Below are 19,419 nucleotides of genomic sequence, written 5' to 3'. Positions count from 1 at the left end.
GGCAGCTCTGTGTTTGGAGCAAAAAAAGCCTCTTTAAAAGTTTCACTGAACAAAAATGATGGCAGGGATTTGTATTTAACTCATTTGCAACCATAATATTGCCCTCCACAGCCCCAGTTATGCTGCTCCTTACCTGGAGTACAATCTTTAAATAAAATACGGTGAAGGACAAAGTCCTTGTTCTCTCATGCACGTGGATTGCCTTGGGGGACCTCCAAAAAGGAACCTGACATTGGGTTTAATCCCCAGGAAATGTTGTTTGGGGACAGGTTGTGGGCAGCCCAGCCCTGGGAGTGTCCCAGGCCAGGCTGGACGGGGTTTGGAGCTGCCTGGGCTGGTGGGGGTGGCACTGGAGGAGTTCTGAGGTCCTTTCAACCCAACCCGCTCTGTGATTCTCTGATTTTATAAGATAAATCCACCAGTTGTAACATTTCTGTGGTTTCTCTTTTCTCTCTAGCTAAAGCAGACGAAGCCCTGAAGGCTAAGGAGAGAAGTGAAGAAGAAGCCAAGAGGAGAAAGGAGGAAGGTAAGGAATTCTTCTGCAGTCCAGGAACAAACTGAAGCCCAGCAAGTCCGAGCTGATTGTTTTTAGGGGTCCAAGCTCCAGGGGGAGGGTGGGATTTCCCTACAGCTGCCTGGTGATTTGTGTGGTTGGTCTGTGTGATGTCACAGCATGAGTTCACCTGCTTCTCCACGAAAGCTGGTGGGATCAGAGCTGTTCCCTTTGGAATACAGCAGGTGGAATGACTAAACCAGATGGATTTTCACTGTCTGGCAGGGAGTGATGGGAAGAGATGTTTCCAATAGGGAAACAAGGGAGCCATCCCAGGAGCCTCCAAGCTCCTCAGTTGAGCTGGGACAGAAATCCCAGAGAAGCTGTGGCTGCCCCTGGATCCCTGGGAGTGTCCCAGGCCAGGTTGGAGCAACCTGTGACAGTGGAAGGTGTCCCTGCCCATGGCAGGGGGTGGCACTGGATGAGCTTTTTAAGGTCCCTTCCAACCCAAACTATTCTGTAATTCCATGATTTACCCACAAGAGGTAACTCAAGGAAATTCCCTCTCTGAATCCACAACTGCCATGAGTTTCATTCCAAATCAAAACGTTCTGATCACTCAGGAGTTTGTACTTTGGGACTGGGGGATGCTGAGAGGGATTAATTGGTGCTCAAAGTTGATCCTACTTGGGGAAGGTACTTAGGGTAGTCAGGTGGAAAGTGGGATATCCCAGAGGTGCCTTGGGAAGAAAGGGGAAGGGGCACTTGGAATTCTGGCTGGAAAAAGAGCTGTGCTCCCTCCCCACTGTAATTCCTGGATTTTTGGAGCCATCCAGCTGTGCTGGGCCCATGGGGAGCCTCCAGCTGCAGGAATCTTGGAGCCAGGCTCTGGCTGGCAGGATGAGGTGTTTGGCTCCCAAGGGGCACGGATTTGCAGGGAATACTCGGAAAGGAAGGTGGTTGTTGTTCCCCTCCCATCCCACCGTGAGTGACACACGTGGCTGTGATTGCTCTGCCAGCAGGGGCAGGGAAATGGGAGTGTGGAGAGACAGAGGGAAGGGAAAAGGGGCGGTTTGGGACTTGGGAACAATGGGAATTTACAGGGAAACCAGAGGAATTCTTTTCAGTTTGTTAATAAGCCCCATAAAAACTGTCCTGTGGTGGCTTTGAAGGAGCTGTGAGGGTTCTAAAATGAACAGAGAATGTTTCCTGGAGAGAAGCTTCCTCCCTCAAATTCATCAGTTTGCTGAGGAATTAGTTCCCAATTAGGAGCAAAATAGTTCATTTTCACTGGAAAAAAAAAAAGGTCTAATTAAATTGTGTGTGAAGTGTTTAAGCATCCCAAGCCCATGCAAGACATCCAGGGAAACTCCAGTTTTAGGGAAGTCTGTTTCCCAAATGGATTTAAAATTCCAGTTGTAGGCAGGTGTGTGTCCCCTATGGATTTAAAATTCCAGTTGCAGGCAGGTGATCCCCAACCCATAAAAAGTGGTTTTCTCCCTCACCCCATAACGAGGGTGTCTTAACATTCCTTTTATTGTCCCTTTATTGCCAAATCAGGGCTGAGATTAGATGGGGGATGTTCCCTGTAATCTGCTCGGAAATCAAATTATTTGACCTCCCAGCCCAGCTCTGCCCCTTCCCGCTGGTTTCCTGTTAAATATGCAGCGTTTCCCTGGCATGAATAAAAAATTGAGGACAAATTAGAGTCTGCAGCCAGCTGACCCCAGCCCAGATTAGAGACTGGGGGGGCTTGTGCTGCTTTAAACGTTTTAATTACGCCCCTCCAGCCGCTCGAAGGACCCGCAGCAAAATGCTGATTTATTTTCCTTTTTTTTTTTTTTTTTTTTTTTTTTTGAGGGGGGGGAAAAAAAAAAAGAAAAGAAAGAAAAAAAAAGGGTCCCTGGGCCTCATTTGAATTTTTCAGATTGATTACATTTGCACTTCCATTGGGGTTATGGTAATTTGCTGCATGAAATTAGGTCTATTAACCAAAAATGCCACTTTTCCAGGAGTGTTTTCCAGGGTTGGATTGTCCTGCTTGGGTTTTGGTGCCTTGGGTTGGGAGTGCCCGGAAAACATCAGAATCTAGAGGGGATTTACCCACCAAACTGGATTCTCACTCCAGGCAGATTCCAAGTGGGTGATGGAAAAATTGAAGTAAAGCCCACCAAGAGCCAGGATGGAAAAATCCAAAGTGAGTCTCATCTGGATTTAAAATTCCAGTTGTAGATGGGTTTGTGTCCCATCTGGATTTAAAATTCCAGTTGTAGATGGGTTTGTGTCCAATATGGATTTCAAATTCCAGTTGTAGGTGAGTTTGTGTCCAATACAGATTTCAAATTCCAGTTTTAGTCAAAATTCCAGTTTTGGAAAACATGAGGGAGATGCACCAGAAAACAAGGAGAAGGAGTTTTCCCAGGAAACAAGCAGTGCCAGGTGGGATTCTGTGGCAGTCAGGCCCGAGGTGAGTGCCAGGTTGGGGGGGTTATCCCGGTGCCTCTTCCCTGGAATTTGCATTCCCCATTCCCGTGCCGGCCCGGGGTTGAATTGATTAGTTCTGCCTCCCCTGTAGGCCCTGCCACATTCTGATAGGCTCTGGGGAAATAAATTTGGCAGCAAATCAGCACGAGGAGATTTAATTATCACTCGGAGACCTTTCCCTTTTCGGGCTTCAGCGATCCCGAAAGTCCCTGGAATCGCTCCCCGGTTTGTGTCCCCTGCCCTGCCCTTCCCACCCCGCTCAACGATAAGCCAAGCAATTACTGGGTTATTGATTTTTCATCAGGGCAAATTTGCAGTTGATTTTTGCCTGCAGAGGAGGAGGGGAGGGGGGGTGATGATGAAGTGTCTGCCGGCGGTTCAGTCCGCGCCACGATCCCACATCCCCAGGTCGGCCCCTGCTCGCTGCTGCTGATGATGCTCTGCCTCGGGCCACGTGCTGGGGAGAGGAGCCAGGGCTACAAATGGGAGGGGAGATGTGTGGAGACACTTTAATTTGTTCCATTTGGATGGAACGAGTTGTGTGGCACACGCTGAGGAAAAATAGCCCTTGGGATGGGCTTGGCAGAGGAGCCACATGGGCAGGGAGGGAGGGAGGGGATGAGCTGGGACACAGCTGGCCCTGAGCCAGGGAATACAGCCCAGCCCTGGGGGGGATCCCCAGGTTTTACTCAGCTAAACGTGGTGCTGTGGGGACTTCCTTCAGCAAACTCCTCAGCTCTGAAGGATCACAGAATTCCAGGCTGGGCTGGAGGGACGTTAAAGCCCATCCAGTGCCACCCCCTTGCCACGGGCAGGGACGCCTTCCACTAGCCCAGGTCGCTCCAACCTGGCCTTGGACACTTCCAGGGCTGGAGCATAAGATGATTCTTGCAGGAAATGCCGTGTTGGAACATGTGGATTAACAGGATTGAACTCAGAGCAGGAAAGCTGCGCTTTCTGCAAGTGAGAGAAGGTGTTGGTGTGGCTTCAGTGAGCTTTTAAAACAGTACATTTGATGGATTTAATTAAATTAACACAACTTAGCAGGCAGTTTTAAAGGATCTCTTCTGCTATTGTTTCATACCAGATAAGTAAATTTACTTAAAATATTTTAAAAAGAAAAGCTGGGCAGGCCCTGGCACAGGGTGCCCAGAGAAGCTGTGGCTGCCCCAGCCCTGGGAGTGTCCAAGGCCAGGCTGGAGCATCCTGGAACAGTGAAAGGTGTCCCTGCCCATGGCAGGGGGTGGAACTGGATGAGTTTTAAATTCCCTTCCAACCCAAACCATTCCATGATTCTGTGATTTTGAGTCATGGGCGGCGGGGGGGGTGTCACAGAACATACAAGAAAGCCTGGAGGACTCAACTTTTAGAAAATCCTATTATTATAAACTCTGAAGTTATCTCAGATGATTAACTCTATTTTTTAATATTCATCTTTAACCTGTTGGCCAAATGGAGAATCAAAGCAGCACTTTATCCATGGGCACCACAGAACATCCTGAGTTGGAAGGGACCCACAGGGACCATGGAGTCCAACCCCTGGCCCTGCACAGGGTGACCCCAAAGCACCTCCTTCCCTTCCCACTTCCTTTAGGAACAGTTCAGAGACTCTTCCCTGGCTATAATTGATGTTAAACCCACAGGTGGACTGTGCCACAGGAAGATTTGATGGGATGAGGTCAGGCAGCTCTAATAAGTTAAAGTGCTTTACTCCACGATCCAGGAATGTATTGGGATGCCCTTCAGTTCATTAGTTCCTGCCTTAGGTCACCAATTATCTCAGTAAATTTTGTTGCAGTTCATTGTGGTGGCAGAGACCCGAACTCAGCCTGTTAAGTCCCCAAACCATTTAATGCCCATCGTATATTTAGGATAAATATGTGAATTAGCTTTCTGTGTCTCATCCAAGCTGTGATTTCAGAGCTTTGCTGGTTCTTGCCTGGGTAGGGGCAGGTTTTGGTGTCCCTGGTGTGCTGGTGTCGCTTCATGATGTGCCACAGACACCTGGTGGTTGAGCTGCAGCTCTCAGGGGGCCGTCCCAGCATCTGGCACACCCTGGGACCCTCTTTTATCTCTGTTTAATCTCTGTGTTGACGGCTCAGGATTCAGAATGAGCAGGAACAAACCAGGGGTGAGATAAAAACGGGAAGTTTTGGGTGCAGTGGCGGAGTGGGGTGTGTTGGGAAGAGCATCCAGATAATGCATCCAGATAATCCAGAGGGAATGTGGCATCTCTGCTGGCCACTCCCTGTGTCCACCTTCCCCCTGGGCACAGCGAGGGAAAGGGAACCAGGAGAGGGATCAATACCCCCCCATGGATAATGGGAGTAATCAATTCCAGGCTTTTTATTAAAGCTGCCTTAATTAATAATCACTTTTAAATGTGTTCCTGGAATTTTAACTGGCTTTGTCCTGCCTATCCTCTCCTGCTCCTTTGTATTCCAGACCTCCCAGCTGAGCCCCAATCCTGGTGTCAGGGCTGGAGCCAGGCTGGGAGAGCTGGGAATTTTCCCCTGGAGAAGAGAAGGCTCCAGGGAGACCTGAGAGCCCCCTAAAGGGGCTCCAGGAGAGCTGGAGAGGGACTGGGGACAAGGCATGGAGGGGCAGGACACAGGGAATGGCTTCCCACTGTCAGAGAGGAGGTTTACATGGGATATTGGGAAGGAATTCCTGGCTGGGAGGGTGGGCAGGCCCTGGCACAGGTTGTCCAGAGAAGCTGTGGCTGCCCCTGGATCCCTGGAAGTGTCCCAGGCCAGGTTGGAACAGCCTGGGCTAGTGGGAGATGTGCCTGCCCATGGCAGGGGGTGGGATGGGATGGGCTTTCAGGTCCCTTCCAACCCAACCCATTCCACGGATCTTTGATGAACACAAAAATACTTTTTAAGCTGGTACATTTGAGTTATTTTATTTTAGGAATTGCAACAGGTCTAATCGAAGCTTTGCTATAAAACAGATAAATTTATGGTCTCTCTCCAATGGGGAAATTTATGCTTTTTTTTCTTTTTTTTTTAACAAATTAAAAGTCTTGAAATTGTCTTCAGCGTTTCAGACAGATGAGGAGCAGAGATGGCTTCTGTACTTCATTAGTGCTGTGTGTTTTACTGTCGTCTCGTGGCATTTATTAGTGCTAAAGGATAGGGCAGGTAATGGGATTGTGGAGCCCATCAGGTAATTAGTTATCTGACTGCAATCATTTTAAACAGAAATTTATAGCTACTTATTGGAAAGCTGTTTCTAAAAGGGAAAATACCCAGGGATGTATGGAGGAAATAACCAGGGGTGTATGGAATGGGCAGGGAAAGGATGGGAGTCACCTCCTGGAAAGCAAAAAAAAATCTGATTTTCTGTCATCTCCTGAACCTCTTAAAAAGCAGCAAAGGTGCAGCCCGAGGAGGTGACAGAGATTTAGGAAATATTGGTTGTGGGCAACAGCTGAGGGGGCTGGGTTGGATTTGTCCAAAGGAAATGGAAAGGGGAGAGAAGTTTTCCAGTTGGGTTGTAAATGAGGAAAAAACTATCATGGAATCCCAGACTGGTTTGGGTTGGAAGGGACCTCAGAGCCCATCCCATTCCAAGCCCTGCCATGGGCAGGGACAGCTCCCACTATCCCAGGGGATGTGCAGGGGTGTTTTTTCCAAGAGCAGGGAGTGAATCCATGGGATGAGAATGAGGCTTAACTGGGAATTGCCTCATTAATGCTGGCTGAGGCCTAGAGAAATGGGAATTTAGGGATGTGTCTTGCTTTATTGGTGCTAGACAGACATTTACCGTGCTGGGGGATCCCTGGATGCAGCAGGAATCCTCTCCCTGCCCGTGTGGAGCAGATCCAGGTGTGGGTTTCACGGGGATAAATCGTTCCACGAGACACCTCCGTGTCGGGACTGCCCTGGTGAAGTCTGTACCTGCAACACGGGGGTTATTTGGGATGGGGAGATGGAAAAGATAGAGGCAGCCAGTAATTGCCTTTAAGATCAGAGCACAAAGCATTACCTTGGATTTTTACAAGGCCAGCGAGCAACAAAAGAGCCGTAATTTATGAGCTCAGCGTAAAAGAAGAGCATAATTGCATTAAAAATTAATGCTAATGAACACTAAAATGGGGAAGGTGGTTATGATGAAAGTTTGGATTCATCTTCCCCGGGTTGAATGATGGCTGGGGCCTTGATTAATGGCTTAATTTCTATCAATTAGCGGGGGAAAATCTCCTACGAGACAAGGGTAAATTGAGCATCGAGTTACAGCCCCTGCCTTTGTGTCCCAGAAAAACGTGGAGCTGGGAGCTCAGAGCTCACTTGCTGAACTTTCCCAGCCTGTTTTCTGCTGGATTTTATAGCCAGGACTCCCATTTTTTTCAAGGAAAAGCCATTAAGGTCCAGAGCTGTTTTAAAATCCTTGGAAATGAGGTTATTATCACTGTAATGTAATAAAATGGCAAAATTTATGGTATTCTGCTACTCTCTTGTAAGCACTAAGTACTCACAAAATGCTATTTTAATATGTTTTAATGATAATTAAAATTACAGGATTAAAAAAAACCCAAAACAAACCCCAAAAAACCACAAAAAACCCCAAACCAACCAACCAACAAAAAAAACACCCCAAAACAAACAACAAAACAAACAAACAAAAAGACCAAACCAACAAAACCAAACCAAAAAACAAAACAAAAAACACACACACAAAAAAAATAAAAGACTTCGAGGATTTTAAAACAAGCCTGGGCATACTTTCCCCTGTTAATTTATATTTTTCCAGCTTAGCTGTAAATCTTGTGCCCTGCCTGTAGGGAGTGAGTTCTGGAGTCCTCACAACCTGCCCCTCCAGTACGTTGTGATTGTTTTTAAAGCACTTCTGATGAATTTGGGGGGAGGGACACAAATAAGGGCTGGGTTGGGAGCTAATCCCGAGGCCGGGATGCTCCGGGATGGGGTCCCGGCAGGGATGCTGAGCCCGGAGCATCCTCAGGATCCAGAGGCTCGATGAGTGTGCAGGTGCCTCCCTCTAACGGCAGCTGGGAATGGGATGGGATGGGCTGCACCAGATCCCGGGAGCTTCCCGGGGGATCACCGGCCTGGAGGGACCTTGGAGAGACAGGAGGAGAAGGGATCTGGGGGCGCGAGGGAATGTTGTGTTAAAAGCTTGTGGGATTAGGACACTCCTAGGCTGATTTGCTCCGGATTTTGTCTCCACTGGCACTGGAATTTTCACCTTTGGGTGAAATTTCACTGGGAAAGGGGACCCCAATTCTGCTGGATCTGCCCTCCTGCCCCCAGTGCTTCCCTGGGGTTTAATCCAAATATCCCAGCGCGGTGCCCTGCAGAATCCAACCCCTCCCACAGCCAGGGAGTGGCTTTTCCAGGGACATTCCTGATGGGTTTGCCTCCTCTCCCCCTGCAGATTGTCCAGGGAAAACTTCAGTTTTCCTTGGGACGTGCCAGTTTGTGCAGCTTAAGTAAAAACTGGGATCAATTAAAAATCAGGGGGGGTGTGGGAACAGTTCTGTTGGCAAACAGACAGTTCTGTAAGGCAGTTGTATAAAAATACACTTCCAATAATCCCAAATAAAACGGGATCAAAGGGAAAATATTTTCTTCCTCAGTGGTTTGTTTAGTCTGGGATCTGTTGGTGTTTCCTTCAAACTCATAAACAGAAGAGCAGGGGGGGAGAAAAGCAGCGATTTTTTTTTTTCTGTCTTTCAAAGCATTTTACCCCAAAATGGATTACATTTTAATTTGCTCAGTTAAATTAACCCCTTAAATCTAATTAGTGCAATAGGAAGAAAGAGATTCTGGGGGATATTCGAGGTTTGTTGTGTTGTTGCTTTGATTCTGGAGTTAAATCTGCTTGAAAGGAAACTCTTTAGGTTCACGTTCATGGTCAGGATTTGGAGTGAGCAATGAATCCATAACAATTTACACCTAAAGACTTCCCAAGAAATATTTAAAAGATATTTTTTATTTAATGGATCATTCACAAGATATTATTGGGCATTTAATGCTTTTAAAACTCTTAGTGGGCTTAATTTTGTCTTTCAAAATCAGGAAGAAAAGGGAATATTTTAGGCAGAGCTTGCAGGGAAGTTATTTCTTCTTTTATGTGATTTATAGAATCGTGGAATTCTCTGATTCTTTGTCTTTTATCTGACTCTCTGCTGCCTTTAATTATTGTGTGTGTGATGTGTTTGGGTGGCAGCTCAAGAATTCATCCAAATTTCTTGTTTTAAAGTGGCATTTCATGTTCTTGCTCACACAGACTAATTCAATATGAAATTAGCAGCTACAAAAGACGTGTTTATTTATATATATATATATAAAACTAGATATAAATATAGAAGTGTAGAATACTGAATTAACTCTGAAGGACAGAGTTCCCAGTTAAACCCATGACTGGGAGAACTGGGAAAGGCCCCCTCAGCCACGGAGCTCTGGGAAGGAGCTGCTGACAAGGATGGAAATTGTCCACCTTTTGATAAAAAATAGCCCAAACAAGCCCTAATCCAAGATTTAATTCCTTTTTTTTTCCCCTCTAACAGGGTGAAAAGACTCCGTGCAGTGAGTTAGTATTGATTTTTTTTTGTCTGAGGCCTCTTAGCTTTCTGACTCCATTATTTTTGATTTTCCTATGAAATACATCTCCTTCCTACTGACAGCTGACAAACAACATCTGGAAGTCGTTTTATCTCCCCGTAATGTGTTTGTCAAACAAGTCCTGCACTAATGGGCTGTGCTGCCTCATTCCATTTACCCCCTTAATGTCCCTGATGTCATTGGGAGCATTCAGGCATTTTTGCCCCCTAATTTGTCATTCCCATCAGTTTGTGCAGGATCCGTGGGAGATCGTGGAACTGGCCTGGATTTTGTGAAACCACAGCCAAGCAGCTGATTTGAAATCTCCTTTCCCTGCCTTTCTGATCCCTGGCTTTAATCAGGGTCCCTTTATTTCCCCTCAGACCAGGGGGCTCCAAAACCTCCGTGGATTGTGACTCCCTGTCCCCAGCAGGGTGTTGGTATATTTGGGTTATGCCCAAAAAATCCTTAGGAATGTGTTATAAAGGAGCAGACTGCAGCAGCCAGGCAACTTTTAAACACAAGCTTAATTCCTTCTAAATTAAAAAAACAAAACAAAACCAAAAACAAAACTGGATTAAATTTTACTTCTGGGCTTTTCTGCAGCACAGCTCTTGGCATCTTGGAATCATGGAATGGTTTGGGTTGGAAGGACCTTAAAGCCAATCCAGGCCCATCCCCTGGGCAGGGACACCTTCCATCAGCCCAGGTTGCTCCAACCTGGCCTGGGACACTCCCAGGGATCCAGGGGCAGCCACAGCTTCTCTGGGCAACCTGTGCCAGGGCCTGCCCACGCTCCCAGCCAGGAATTAATTCCCAATATTCCCTCTAAACCTCCTCTCTGGCAGTGGGAAGCCATTCCCTGTGTCCTGTCCCTCCATGCCTTGTCCCCAGTCCCTCTCCAGCTCTCCTGCATGGAGGCTGCATCACCCCTTGGGATTCTCCTGCTATGTTCCAGAATATATTTAGGGAACCTGTTGGGCAGGGTTTGATGGCAGGATTGCACTGAAGCCCCCTGACACCCCCCCTGCCCTTGCAGACCAAGCCACCCTCGTGGACCAAGTGAGGCGAGTCAAGGAAATCGAAGCGATCGAAAGCGACGCCTTCGTCCCCCAGACCTTCAGGTCGAGCAAAGAAGTCAAAAAGGTACCTTTTCAATATTCCCACGTTCCTCTCCTGCCCCACAACCCTCTCAGGAAGCTGTGCCATGAAGGCAGTTCCCACTGATGAAAGGGCATCGATGTTGACAACCTTAAACCCCCCCGGCCGCTCTGCGATGTCTGGGGTGGGTTCAGAGGACTCATTTACATGGGTAAGAGTTTCATGAAACAGAAAGGTTTGAAGACCTTTTTGAGGTAAGGCAGAAGAATTAAAATCCCAGAGGAATCAGACATTTACACTGTAATTAAAGGGAGAAATATCTTTAATTCTGCTTAACTGGAGACAGACTTTAGGACCACACTTACTCCCCGAAAAGAACCCAGCTTGGTTTTCACCTTTCCCAGATTTGGCAATTTTATCAGGATTTTGACCACCCAAACAACTCAGATGCTGTTGTCTTTGGAAGTGTGCAAGGCAAGGCTTTGTTCAGTTTTCCCACCTGGCAGGGAGGGGTTTGGAATTGTCACTCTTGATTTTCCCAGGAACGTTCATTTTCTTACCATTCCAGAAATCTCCAAGAAGCCGATGCAGCTTCTTCGGAAAGTGCCCCAAGAACCCCTCATTCCTGTTCTTTAGGCTCCCTCCTTGCCTTGGCCAGTACTTTCTTGTGATTATCCTGGGACTTTTGTCCATGTCCAGTGTGTTCCACCAAGCACACGGAGGAGTATTCCCATGAGGATCCTTTCGTGGGCACAGCTGCAATGGGAAGACAACTGAATGCTCAGTTCAGCCCCTGCCACGTTGTGGGCAATTTGAGGATAAAATGCTTTAATTTTAGGTGTTTGTTTCTTTTTAGGTGGCAGAACCTCCCGAGCTCCAACACGAACCCGTGACTGTCACAGCAGGAACCGCCGAGGCAGCAGCTCCTGAGAAAGAACCTCCCCCTGCCAGCATTCCCACTGCCATCAAATACCAGGATGACAATTCCTTAGCACACCCAAACGTAAGTGTACTCATATTCATCCCACAGTTATCTGTAGCTGAAGGAGAGCAGGGTCACACCACCCCACAGCCATCAGGCGATCCGTGCTCTGGGAACTTCATTTGCCTGTTTTGTCAACTTGTAAAGCTTTAAATGTACAAACTGAAACAAGTTCCTTTGTAAGCACTTTAACTGGAAGTAAAAGGATTTGCATAGAGGTTTTTTAAGAGTTAGCCAGTTAAAAATGACTTGCAGTAAATAAATGACTGTGAGCTCTGTATAATGACCCCAGTTAACAGAGAGGAGGACAGGGGGCAGTGATGAACTTGTTGTTTCAGGAGACTGAAACTGGAGTCTTTGCTTTCCAGTTCTTGTGGTGTTCAGTGTCCCTTCTGAAATTGGAAATTGGAGTCTTTGCTTCCAATTAATAATGTCTCTTCCAAGCCAGCCCATTCTGGGATTCCATGAAAAGTCTCTCCTTCCATTTGACGTCAGCTTTGTGTTGAACTCCGTGCTCAGCTGAGCTCTTCCCTTGGGCCACTGAAATAATCCCCAGATATTTCAGGAACTGAGAGTTCCTGAGCTGTGCCAACTGTCCCTCTTTCCCCCCTGTCCCCAGCTGTTCATTGAGAAGGCAGAAGCTGAGGAGAGGTGGTTCCAGAGGCTGGTGGCCCTGCGGCAGGAGCGGCTCATGGGCAGCCCCGTGGCCTGAGCAGCTCCCGGCAACATCAGGAGCCAGTTCTCCACCAATTCCAGGAAATCCCAGCGTTCAATTGTTCTGTTCTCCTCTCCTGAGGGATTTGCACACTCAGTCTGAGCTGTGCAGACAGTAAGTGTTTCACCTGAACAAACAGGGCTGTTGTGTCTGGGCTCTCTCCTGAACTCATGGAGGGTGTCGCTGTGGGGAGTGTGACAGCACAGCAGGGTCATTCCCTATTTCATGGGGAATTCCTCAAGGGTGCAGAACACCTGACAGCCCCAGGAGATGGAATTGTATCCCTCCCAATCCACACGTTGTGCATAACCAGGGAGCAGCGGGGAGATGAATGACGAGGTGGGGCTCGGATTTTCCGGGATATCGGAGGCCATCCCAGCCCAATCCATCTCCTGCAGCTGGAGCAGGAGCCAGGGCAGGTGGGGGGTCACTGTTACCCCTTCTTCCTTCTTCCCCTTGGCTCCTGGATCAGGCTCCTGGCTGAGGGAATCTTCTCCATGGATGTTCATCCCCCTGCTCGTGGTTCCTCACTTGGGGTGGGAAGGAATGTCCCACATTTCCCTGACCATCTGCTGTGACTCTGAATGGGAATGAAACATCTGAATTTAGCCTGAATAAACTTCCAAAAAAAAATCTGTCCAAAATCCAACTGAATGCAGGAGATCAACCAAATCAAATAAAAATATGGAAGAATTTCTTCAATCAGAGCTGTGAGAGAACTGTTCCATCAGAAGGAGTAAACTGAGCCCCCACTCATTGATGGACCTCAGCATTCCCATGGGAGTGAGGCTCTCTTTTTGGGATTATTTTTTCCTTATTTTCAGCCCTGTGGTGATAAAAAATAGAGGATGGTTCTGGAAATGTGCTTTGGTTGTCTTGGTTTTTGTTTTAGATTCCTGATGTAAAAGGAGACTGTGTTAAATTTGCATTCCGACACAGTTTTACTTTCTTTTTGGAGTGTTGGATTTACTTTATCCTGCATTAAAATGTTCCAAGGCATTTGCAGGAAAATGTGGGAGGAAAATTGTTCCCCTTGTTTCGTTTCAGCATTTTCAAATGGTAAATATTTGTCATTGCTCTGTTTCCTAATCACCTTTTATGTCTCTTTCTTAGAAAATAAAAACTGTTTGATCTCCATTGAAGGTACAGGTGTGAATTCCTGTTTTTCACACGTTATGTTGGATAATTTTGGTGTTTTTATTGGATGCAAAATGATTCCTTTTTTTTTGCAGCCCCGTGGAATATTAGAAAATACTACAAACCAGTCAGTAAATCAGACTTTAATTGTAGTAATGTTTGATATATTTAATACAATATTTATATATTTTATTTACTATTTATTTATTTATATAAAATATATATGTATATATTATGTTTTATATAATAATTTAATAGTGGTAAATACTATTTATTGCTTATCAATCAACAAGTCCATGCTGGAGGAGAACTGGGAGCAAGAGCTGGAAAGAAAATGGGAACAGCATTTAAATAATCCCAGCTGAACAGAAACAGGTACTGAAATATTCCAGCCATCCTTGGAAACGTGGAGCAATTTGTGAGAAAGTTGATTTTCCTGGTTCCAGTTTTAGCTCAGTGACCACAGTAATGAACTCCTCAGGACTCTGCAGTTTTCATGGAATAAATGTCCCAGTCTCCTAAATCTTAATCTTGGACAATAATCCTACTTTTTAGTTTCTGTGCTTTTGATTTCTTCTGCTGTTCTCACGTGGAGGGCTCTTCCCTAGAGGAAGTTTAATTTTTTGGTTGTATTTCCCCACCTTGCTCCGTGCTCCTGGCGAAAGGGAAGAGATTCCTGATTGAAAAAGGGGAAAGAAACAGCTGCTCATTCGTTTTCCAAGTAAAAGTGATGATTTGAGCCGTGTTTTGCAGCCTGCAGGGAGCAGGGACGTGGTCTTGTCATGCAGGACTGTCTCTGATACCCAAAATTCCTGCTAATGCCAAACTGCCTTAACTGGGGCTCAGGGAACGGAGAGCAGGGATGGAAAGAGAATGCTGGAAGTGGAGCCCTGACTCCTGGCAGTCAGCAAAGAGCTCTCCCCGCAGGAATTCCATTAGGAAACTCATTTCCCTGGGCCTGGGAGCAGCCAGGCTGGATTAACATCACACTTGGGATGGCTGGGCTTGGGAACACTCAGGTGAAATGGTCACGGGCCCTTCCTGCTTCCTGGGCTCATCCAGCACCTCCACAACTACCTGTTAGTGGGAAAATTGCTTGCAAAGGAGCTGTGCTTGGGTTTTAAATTATTATTATTATTATTATTGTTGGTACAGCAGCTCAAATAATGCTCTGTAAGGAGACACTGCCAGCCAGGATATCAAGTGTTGCTCCTTCTGCTTCAGTCACTCTGAGGGAGCGGGACTGGATGATCCCAGAGTCCACCAGTAACCCAAAACCAGCCCTCTCATGATTCCACTTTTGTCAGCTGACAAGAAGGGGGTTATTTTTAGTGGAGATCCTTGAACTCCAGAAACCTGTCTGAGGAGAGATGGGCTTGAACCTGTGGCTTCACCCACGGGGCTGCAGTGACTCTGCAGCTCGAAACAGCGTTAAAAACCGCCAAAAATACAATTAACCTGAATTTAAAAGAGTCCCCATTTGGAATTGGGGCTCGGGGCAGCTTTTGCCTGCTTTGTTTTCCCTTTGGAAAGAGGAGCAGCAGTGGCTGGGCTGGGTTAGGTGACACTGGGAGCGAGTTCCACTGAGTCACTCTGGAATTGTCACTCCGGGCTGAGGGGACACCAAGTGCCTCCCCTTTCTAGAAGAAGCAGCTCAGCCCTGGAGGGGAGCAGGGTGTTCAGTGCCAGCAGCAGGGCTGGGCTCCACTGGCAGCCCTGGGATGGTGGGAGCTGCAGGGGCCCCTTGGCAGGAGCTCATTATGGGAGTCGGGGCCAGGGACACGGCGGGGCTGTGTTTGCACAGAGACCCCTCTAATTGCTCAGCCCCTCTCACGGTGTGTCTGCTCCTGTTACAGCTCTTTGGTGCAGATAAAAAGACTCCTGGAAGAAATCACCTCTCCAGCTCTGCCAGTCTGGAGGGCATCTCCAGTGAGATTAATGATGTCTGCCTTAATAGAAGAAAACTTTGCATAAATGAGATTATGGTTTCTGCTGAAACCTGCCAACTCTTATTCATTTGCAGTAAATATTATCTTTAATTAAAAGTTTTAAGGTATCTTGTTCCTGAACTAATGAGATCTACAGTGATTTCCCTTAGGAATTAATTTACCTTCTTAATTCTTATTCATTTTGGTGATATGACTGTTTAAATCTGATTCAGACTTCAGAGCTCTGTTGAACACATTCATCTGGAACAAAAGGTCATTTTGCCATGTTGATGTTTTGTTGGTATTTATAATTCTCTTGTTCTCTCTCCATTCCAGAGATCCCTGTTCGGGTTCCTGCCCCAAACATTTCCTCCTAACCCTTCTGGCTCCTCTTAACTCTTCATGCTGGGAGGCTTTTTTTCCAGAGCCACTTCCCTTTGGACTGTGTTTTGTGTTCCCTCCAGAGTCAATTATAGGGACGCTGAAAAAAACCCACCCTGATTGTGATCAAATTGTTTATATAAAATAGACTAAAACCTCTGGAAAGCACTCGGTGCAACTGCTGAGAAATGCAGGAATGTTTCTGCCTCTCTGTCTGGGCAATCATCAACTCTAATTCCTCTACAAGGATTATTTTTAGGCAGCAGGGATGTTTGACACCTGGAGGTGAAAATTGCATTCCTGGATATGTGTTTAAATGGGCAAAGTGCCAGGCAGGAACTGGGCTGGGAGAGTGGGAGCCAGAACCTTTTCCAGGGCTGGACACCTATTGCTGGCTAGATTTTCAAATATGGCATTATTAGGACTAAATGATGAAGTTCCCTTGTTCTAAAAATAAATACAGATGGAAATCAAGGAGGAAATTTAGAAAGAATTAACTGGTTTGCACACAGAAAGAAGAAACAAGGAGAAAAGAAATAATTAATATTATTAATATTCCTTAGCTCATTATCAGGAGATTTTTCCAGTGTGAATCCTGAGCCCATCTTCTCAGTGTCCAGGTCTGACATGGGTGGTTTGAAAGTTGGTTAATTAATTACCCTAATGAGGGAAATGGAGCAATCAGAGCAAACCTGGTGCTGGTGACCAGAGGTGGTTTTTGTTCTGCCTCTGATCAAATATAAAACAGCTCCTCAGGAGCATCTTGGCAGCCTTAACTGGGGAAGTTGAACCATATTTTAGGCAAGATGCAAACCATTTTTATAGGGAAAAAAAAGCCATTTATTTCACTGTTCTTCCCAATTTTTCCATTCCCCACCCAACAGTTGGGGATAGGAAACACTCCTGTGTCCGCCCTCCGTGGAGAATTAGGGATTGTCCTTAAAAACTGCTGCTGTGTCTCTGCAGCTGATAAAAGAGGCCTGTTCCTGAGCCCAGGAGGGACTCCTGGCTGGAGGGAAACTCCTGACCCTGAACTTGCAGCTCCAAAAAAAGGGTAAGAAACACGTTTTGTGGCCCGGGCCGAGCACGCGCCGGCCCCGGGTATTTATAGAGCTGTCAGCAAGTTGTGCAGGCTGGTGATGAGCTGCCATTTACAACTCCCTGCTCAGGAGCTTCCTCCAGCCCGCACCAGTGGGATGTCTCCGTGGTGTCCAGTGGTTCTGAGTTATCCAGGCTGGATGTTCTGTAAGGAATGTCCCCAACAGCCCGTGGGTGTGACATCACTGGCATCCCAGCTCGTGGCCAGGACAGCCAGGATAAACTTTTGTTTCTTTTTAGTTGGGATGTTGCTTTTCAAATCTTGGCTTTAATTCCATCTTGGAGCAATGAATTCCTGAGCTTCATTTGCCAGAAGAACCAGCATTTCTTTTAGTCAGCCCTAATTCTGTGACGTTCCCCTCTATCTCATCTCCATGGTTTTGTTTAGCCAAGCGCAAACTGAGGCACAGGAATATTCTTAAAAAAAACCAGAACCCAAACCCAGCTGAAATATGTCCCTGGGGGGGAGAGTTGATCATTGATTCCGGGACTTGATCCAGAACGAATATTTGTTTAAATGTTGCCATTGTGTGCATAACTGTGGGTTGATGAACCTTTGGCAGCACACGTGGAGCAGAGGGAATCACCAAAACTGGGCCCAGAATTTGGCCACAGCCTCAAGCTGGGAAAAAAACTAGACAAAGAAAGATGAAAAATGGATAAAAACCCACACCTTGATTTCCCCAGGGCCTCCAAGAGCCCATTTCCACAGGAACCCACACCCAAGTTCACCTGGTTTTCACCAAAAAGCCACTTTTATTCACTGTTTAAAACCTGTGCCCACAGTTCAGCTCATCCTGTGTTTGCTCAAGCGATGGAATTAATCTGAAAGGTCTTCCCTGCCTCGGGCTCTTGGCCTCTGAAGCTAAAAATGACTCTTGCTCCTTGAGCAGATATTATCAATTACAGGTTCCAATTAGTCCTGTGCAAAACAAGTGTGTTCAGTGCACAAGTTCTCACAACATCCAGCTCAGATCAGGGCTGGTTTCAATTAATTGGGCAACAATTAATTGTCAAGAAGAGTTTTCATTGTTACAAAAAACCCCACAACAAACCCTTTTATTACACAATTGCTTTTTAATTACATTTTTTTGCAGCCCGGGACTTCCAGCAGTGTAGGAAACGTTTCTCTGTTTGCCCACCTATTGAGAACTAGCACAGGGTATTAAAAATAGGTCTTTTTCCAGCTATTTTGGAAAAAAAATGAGAGCAGAGGGTGGCTGTGAGCAGCCCTGGGCTGCGTGCCCATTGCTGCCCAGCAATGTCAGCAGCAAGGCTGAAGGGAACCTGAGAGGACTCGGACAGTCAGTGCTCAGTCCCTGCACTTCTGGAGGCATCAGCAGCTCCTCTTCACATTTTGAAGGGATTGGCATCAGTGAGGCCTCCTGGCCCTGCCAGTTGTTCCTTCCCAGGTGGGCTCAGAGCTGCAGTGCAATTCCCAGAGGTTGAAGTGTGCTTTGAGTGGGAGAGGCCTTTGGACAGTGCTGTTCCAGAGCTGATTTAATTCCATCTGTGACATCAGCCCAGTGCAAAGGCAGCTTGTTGTAAATTGGTGGTAAGTGTCAGATGAAAGCATCATTCTGCTGCAAACAACAGGAGGTAGGTGTGTAATGACATTTATATTAATATTTTATTTAAATAGCTCTTCACAGTCACCCAGACCAGTAACTTGTACTAGTCCTGAAATAAGATGGCAAGAATTTACCACAAAAAAATAGTCAGATTCACTGCAAAGGTAGAGAATCGTGGAGTGGGTTGGGTTGGAAGGGACCTTAAAGACCATCCAGAATATTGTATTTAAAATCAAGTCGTGGCTAGACTTGGCTGATCTTAAGGGTCTTTTCCATCCTTAGTGATTCCGTGATTAAGGTCCCTGCTGAGAGCCCAGGGTTCCTTTTCCCTGTTGAACTGTGATCCCAGCCCTTCCCTCTCCCAAGGCTGGTGCAGTTCAGGAGCAGGGAGTGAACCACCACAAAGCCTTGGAAAGAGGATCTGCCTGGTCAGGGCAGTGTCAGGTAACCCCGGCCCCAACATCCCCCTCCCTGCTGCTCGGTGCGTCCTCAGCGCTGTTTCCCTGGAATAGCTCTTTATGGATATTCCAGGGCGGGCTCCTGATGCTTTCCAGTCGTGCTGAGAGGCCAGCGCTTGTTTCCAGGAGCCCGCAGCTTCATTTTCCTGCCAGAGGGGCCGCAGCTTTATTATTTTACTGCCATCTACTGGGAAAAGTAGAATTATTTTTAAAATTGTCCAGGCAGGAACTGAGGCCGGGCCTGCGCCCCTCGCTCTTCTTCAGGCCCGGCCGGGCCGGGCCGCCCTCCGCAGCCTCACGGGGCAGAGCGGGGCTTCAGGAGGGAGACCCCGAGGCTTAGCGCGGCCCCGCTTCCCTCATTCCCCATTCCAGGGGGTTCCCCATTCCCGGGGGTTCCCCGTTCCCGGGATCGCTCCCGGAGCGGCGGCCCCGCGGTTGCCCCGGCAACGGCGGCGCGCGGGGGAGGCCCCGCCCCCCCGGCGGCGCGGCGGCCAATGGGAGCGCT

The 19,419-nt window shown here is 47.2% G+C and overlaps 1 protein-coding gene across 1 annotated transcript in view; it reads left to right on the top strand.

Annotated features, from left to right (window-relative positions):
- RSRC1 (arginine and serine rich coiled-coil 1) overlaps nt 1-12,631 on the top strand; it is an 87,442-nt gene extending 74,811 nt beyond the window's left edge. Inside the window, exons 6-9 of the mRNA XM_027894876.1 lie at nt 458-526; nt 10,583-10,689; nt 11,501-11,647; nt 12,246-12,631. Coding sequence (XP_027750677.1) covers nt 458-526; nt 10,583-10,689; nt 11,501-11,647; nt 12,246-12,338 — 416 coding nt within the window. The 3' untranslated portion in view covers nt 12,339-12,631. The remainder of the gene's footprint in view (nt 1-457; nt 527-10,582; nt 10,690-11,500; nt 11,648-12,245) is intronic.
- Nucleotides 12,632-19,419: the final 6,788 nt, after the last annotated feature.

Source organism: Empidonax traillii, unplaced genomic scaffold (genome assembly GCF_003031625.1).
Source record: "Empidonax traillii isolate 1590-97213 ecotype Southwest subspecies unplaced genomic scaffold, ASM303162v1 scaffold444:size1099390, whole genome shotgun sequence".
NCBI classification, from domain to species: Eukaryota; Metazoa; Chordata; class Aves; order Passeriformes; family Tyrannidae; genus Empidonax; species Empidonax traillii.
The sequence above is the reverse complement of the archived record's forward strand: the minus strand, read 5'-3'. Positions and strand labels throughout refer to the sequence as shown.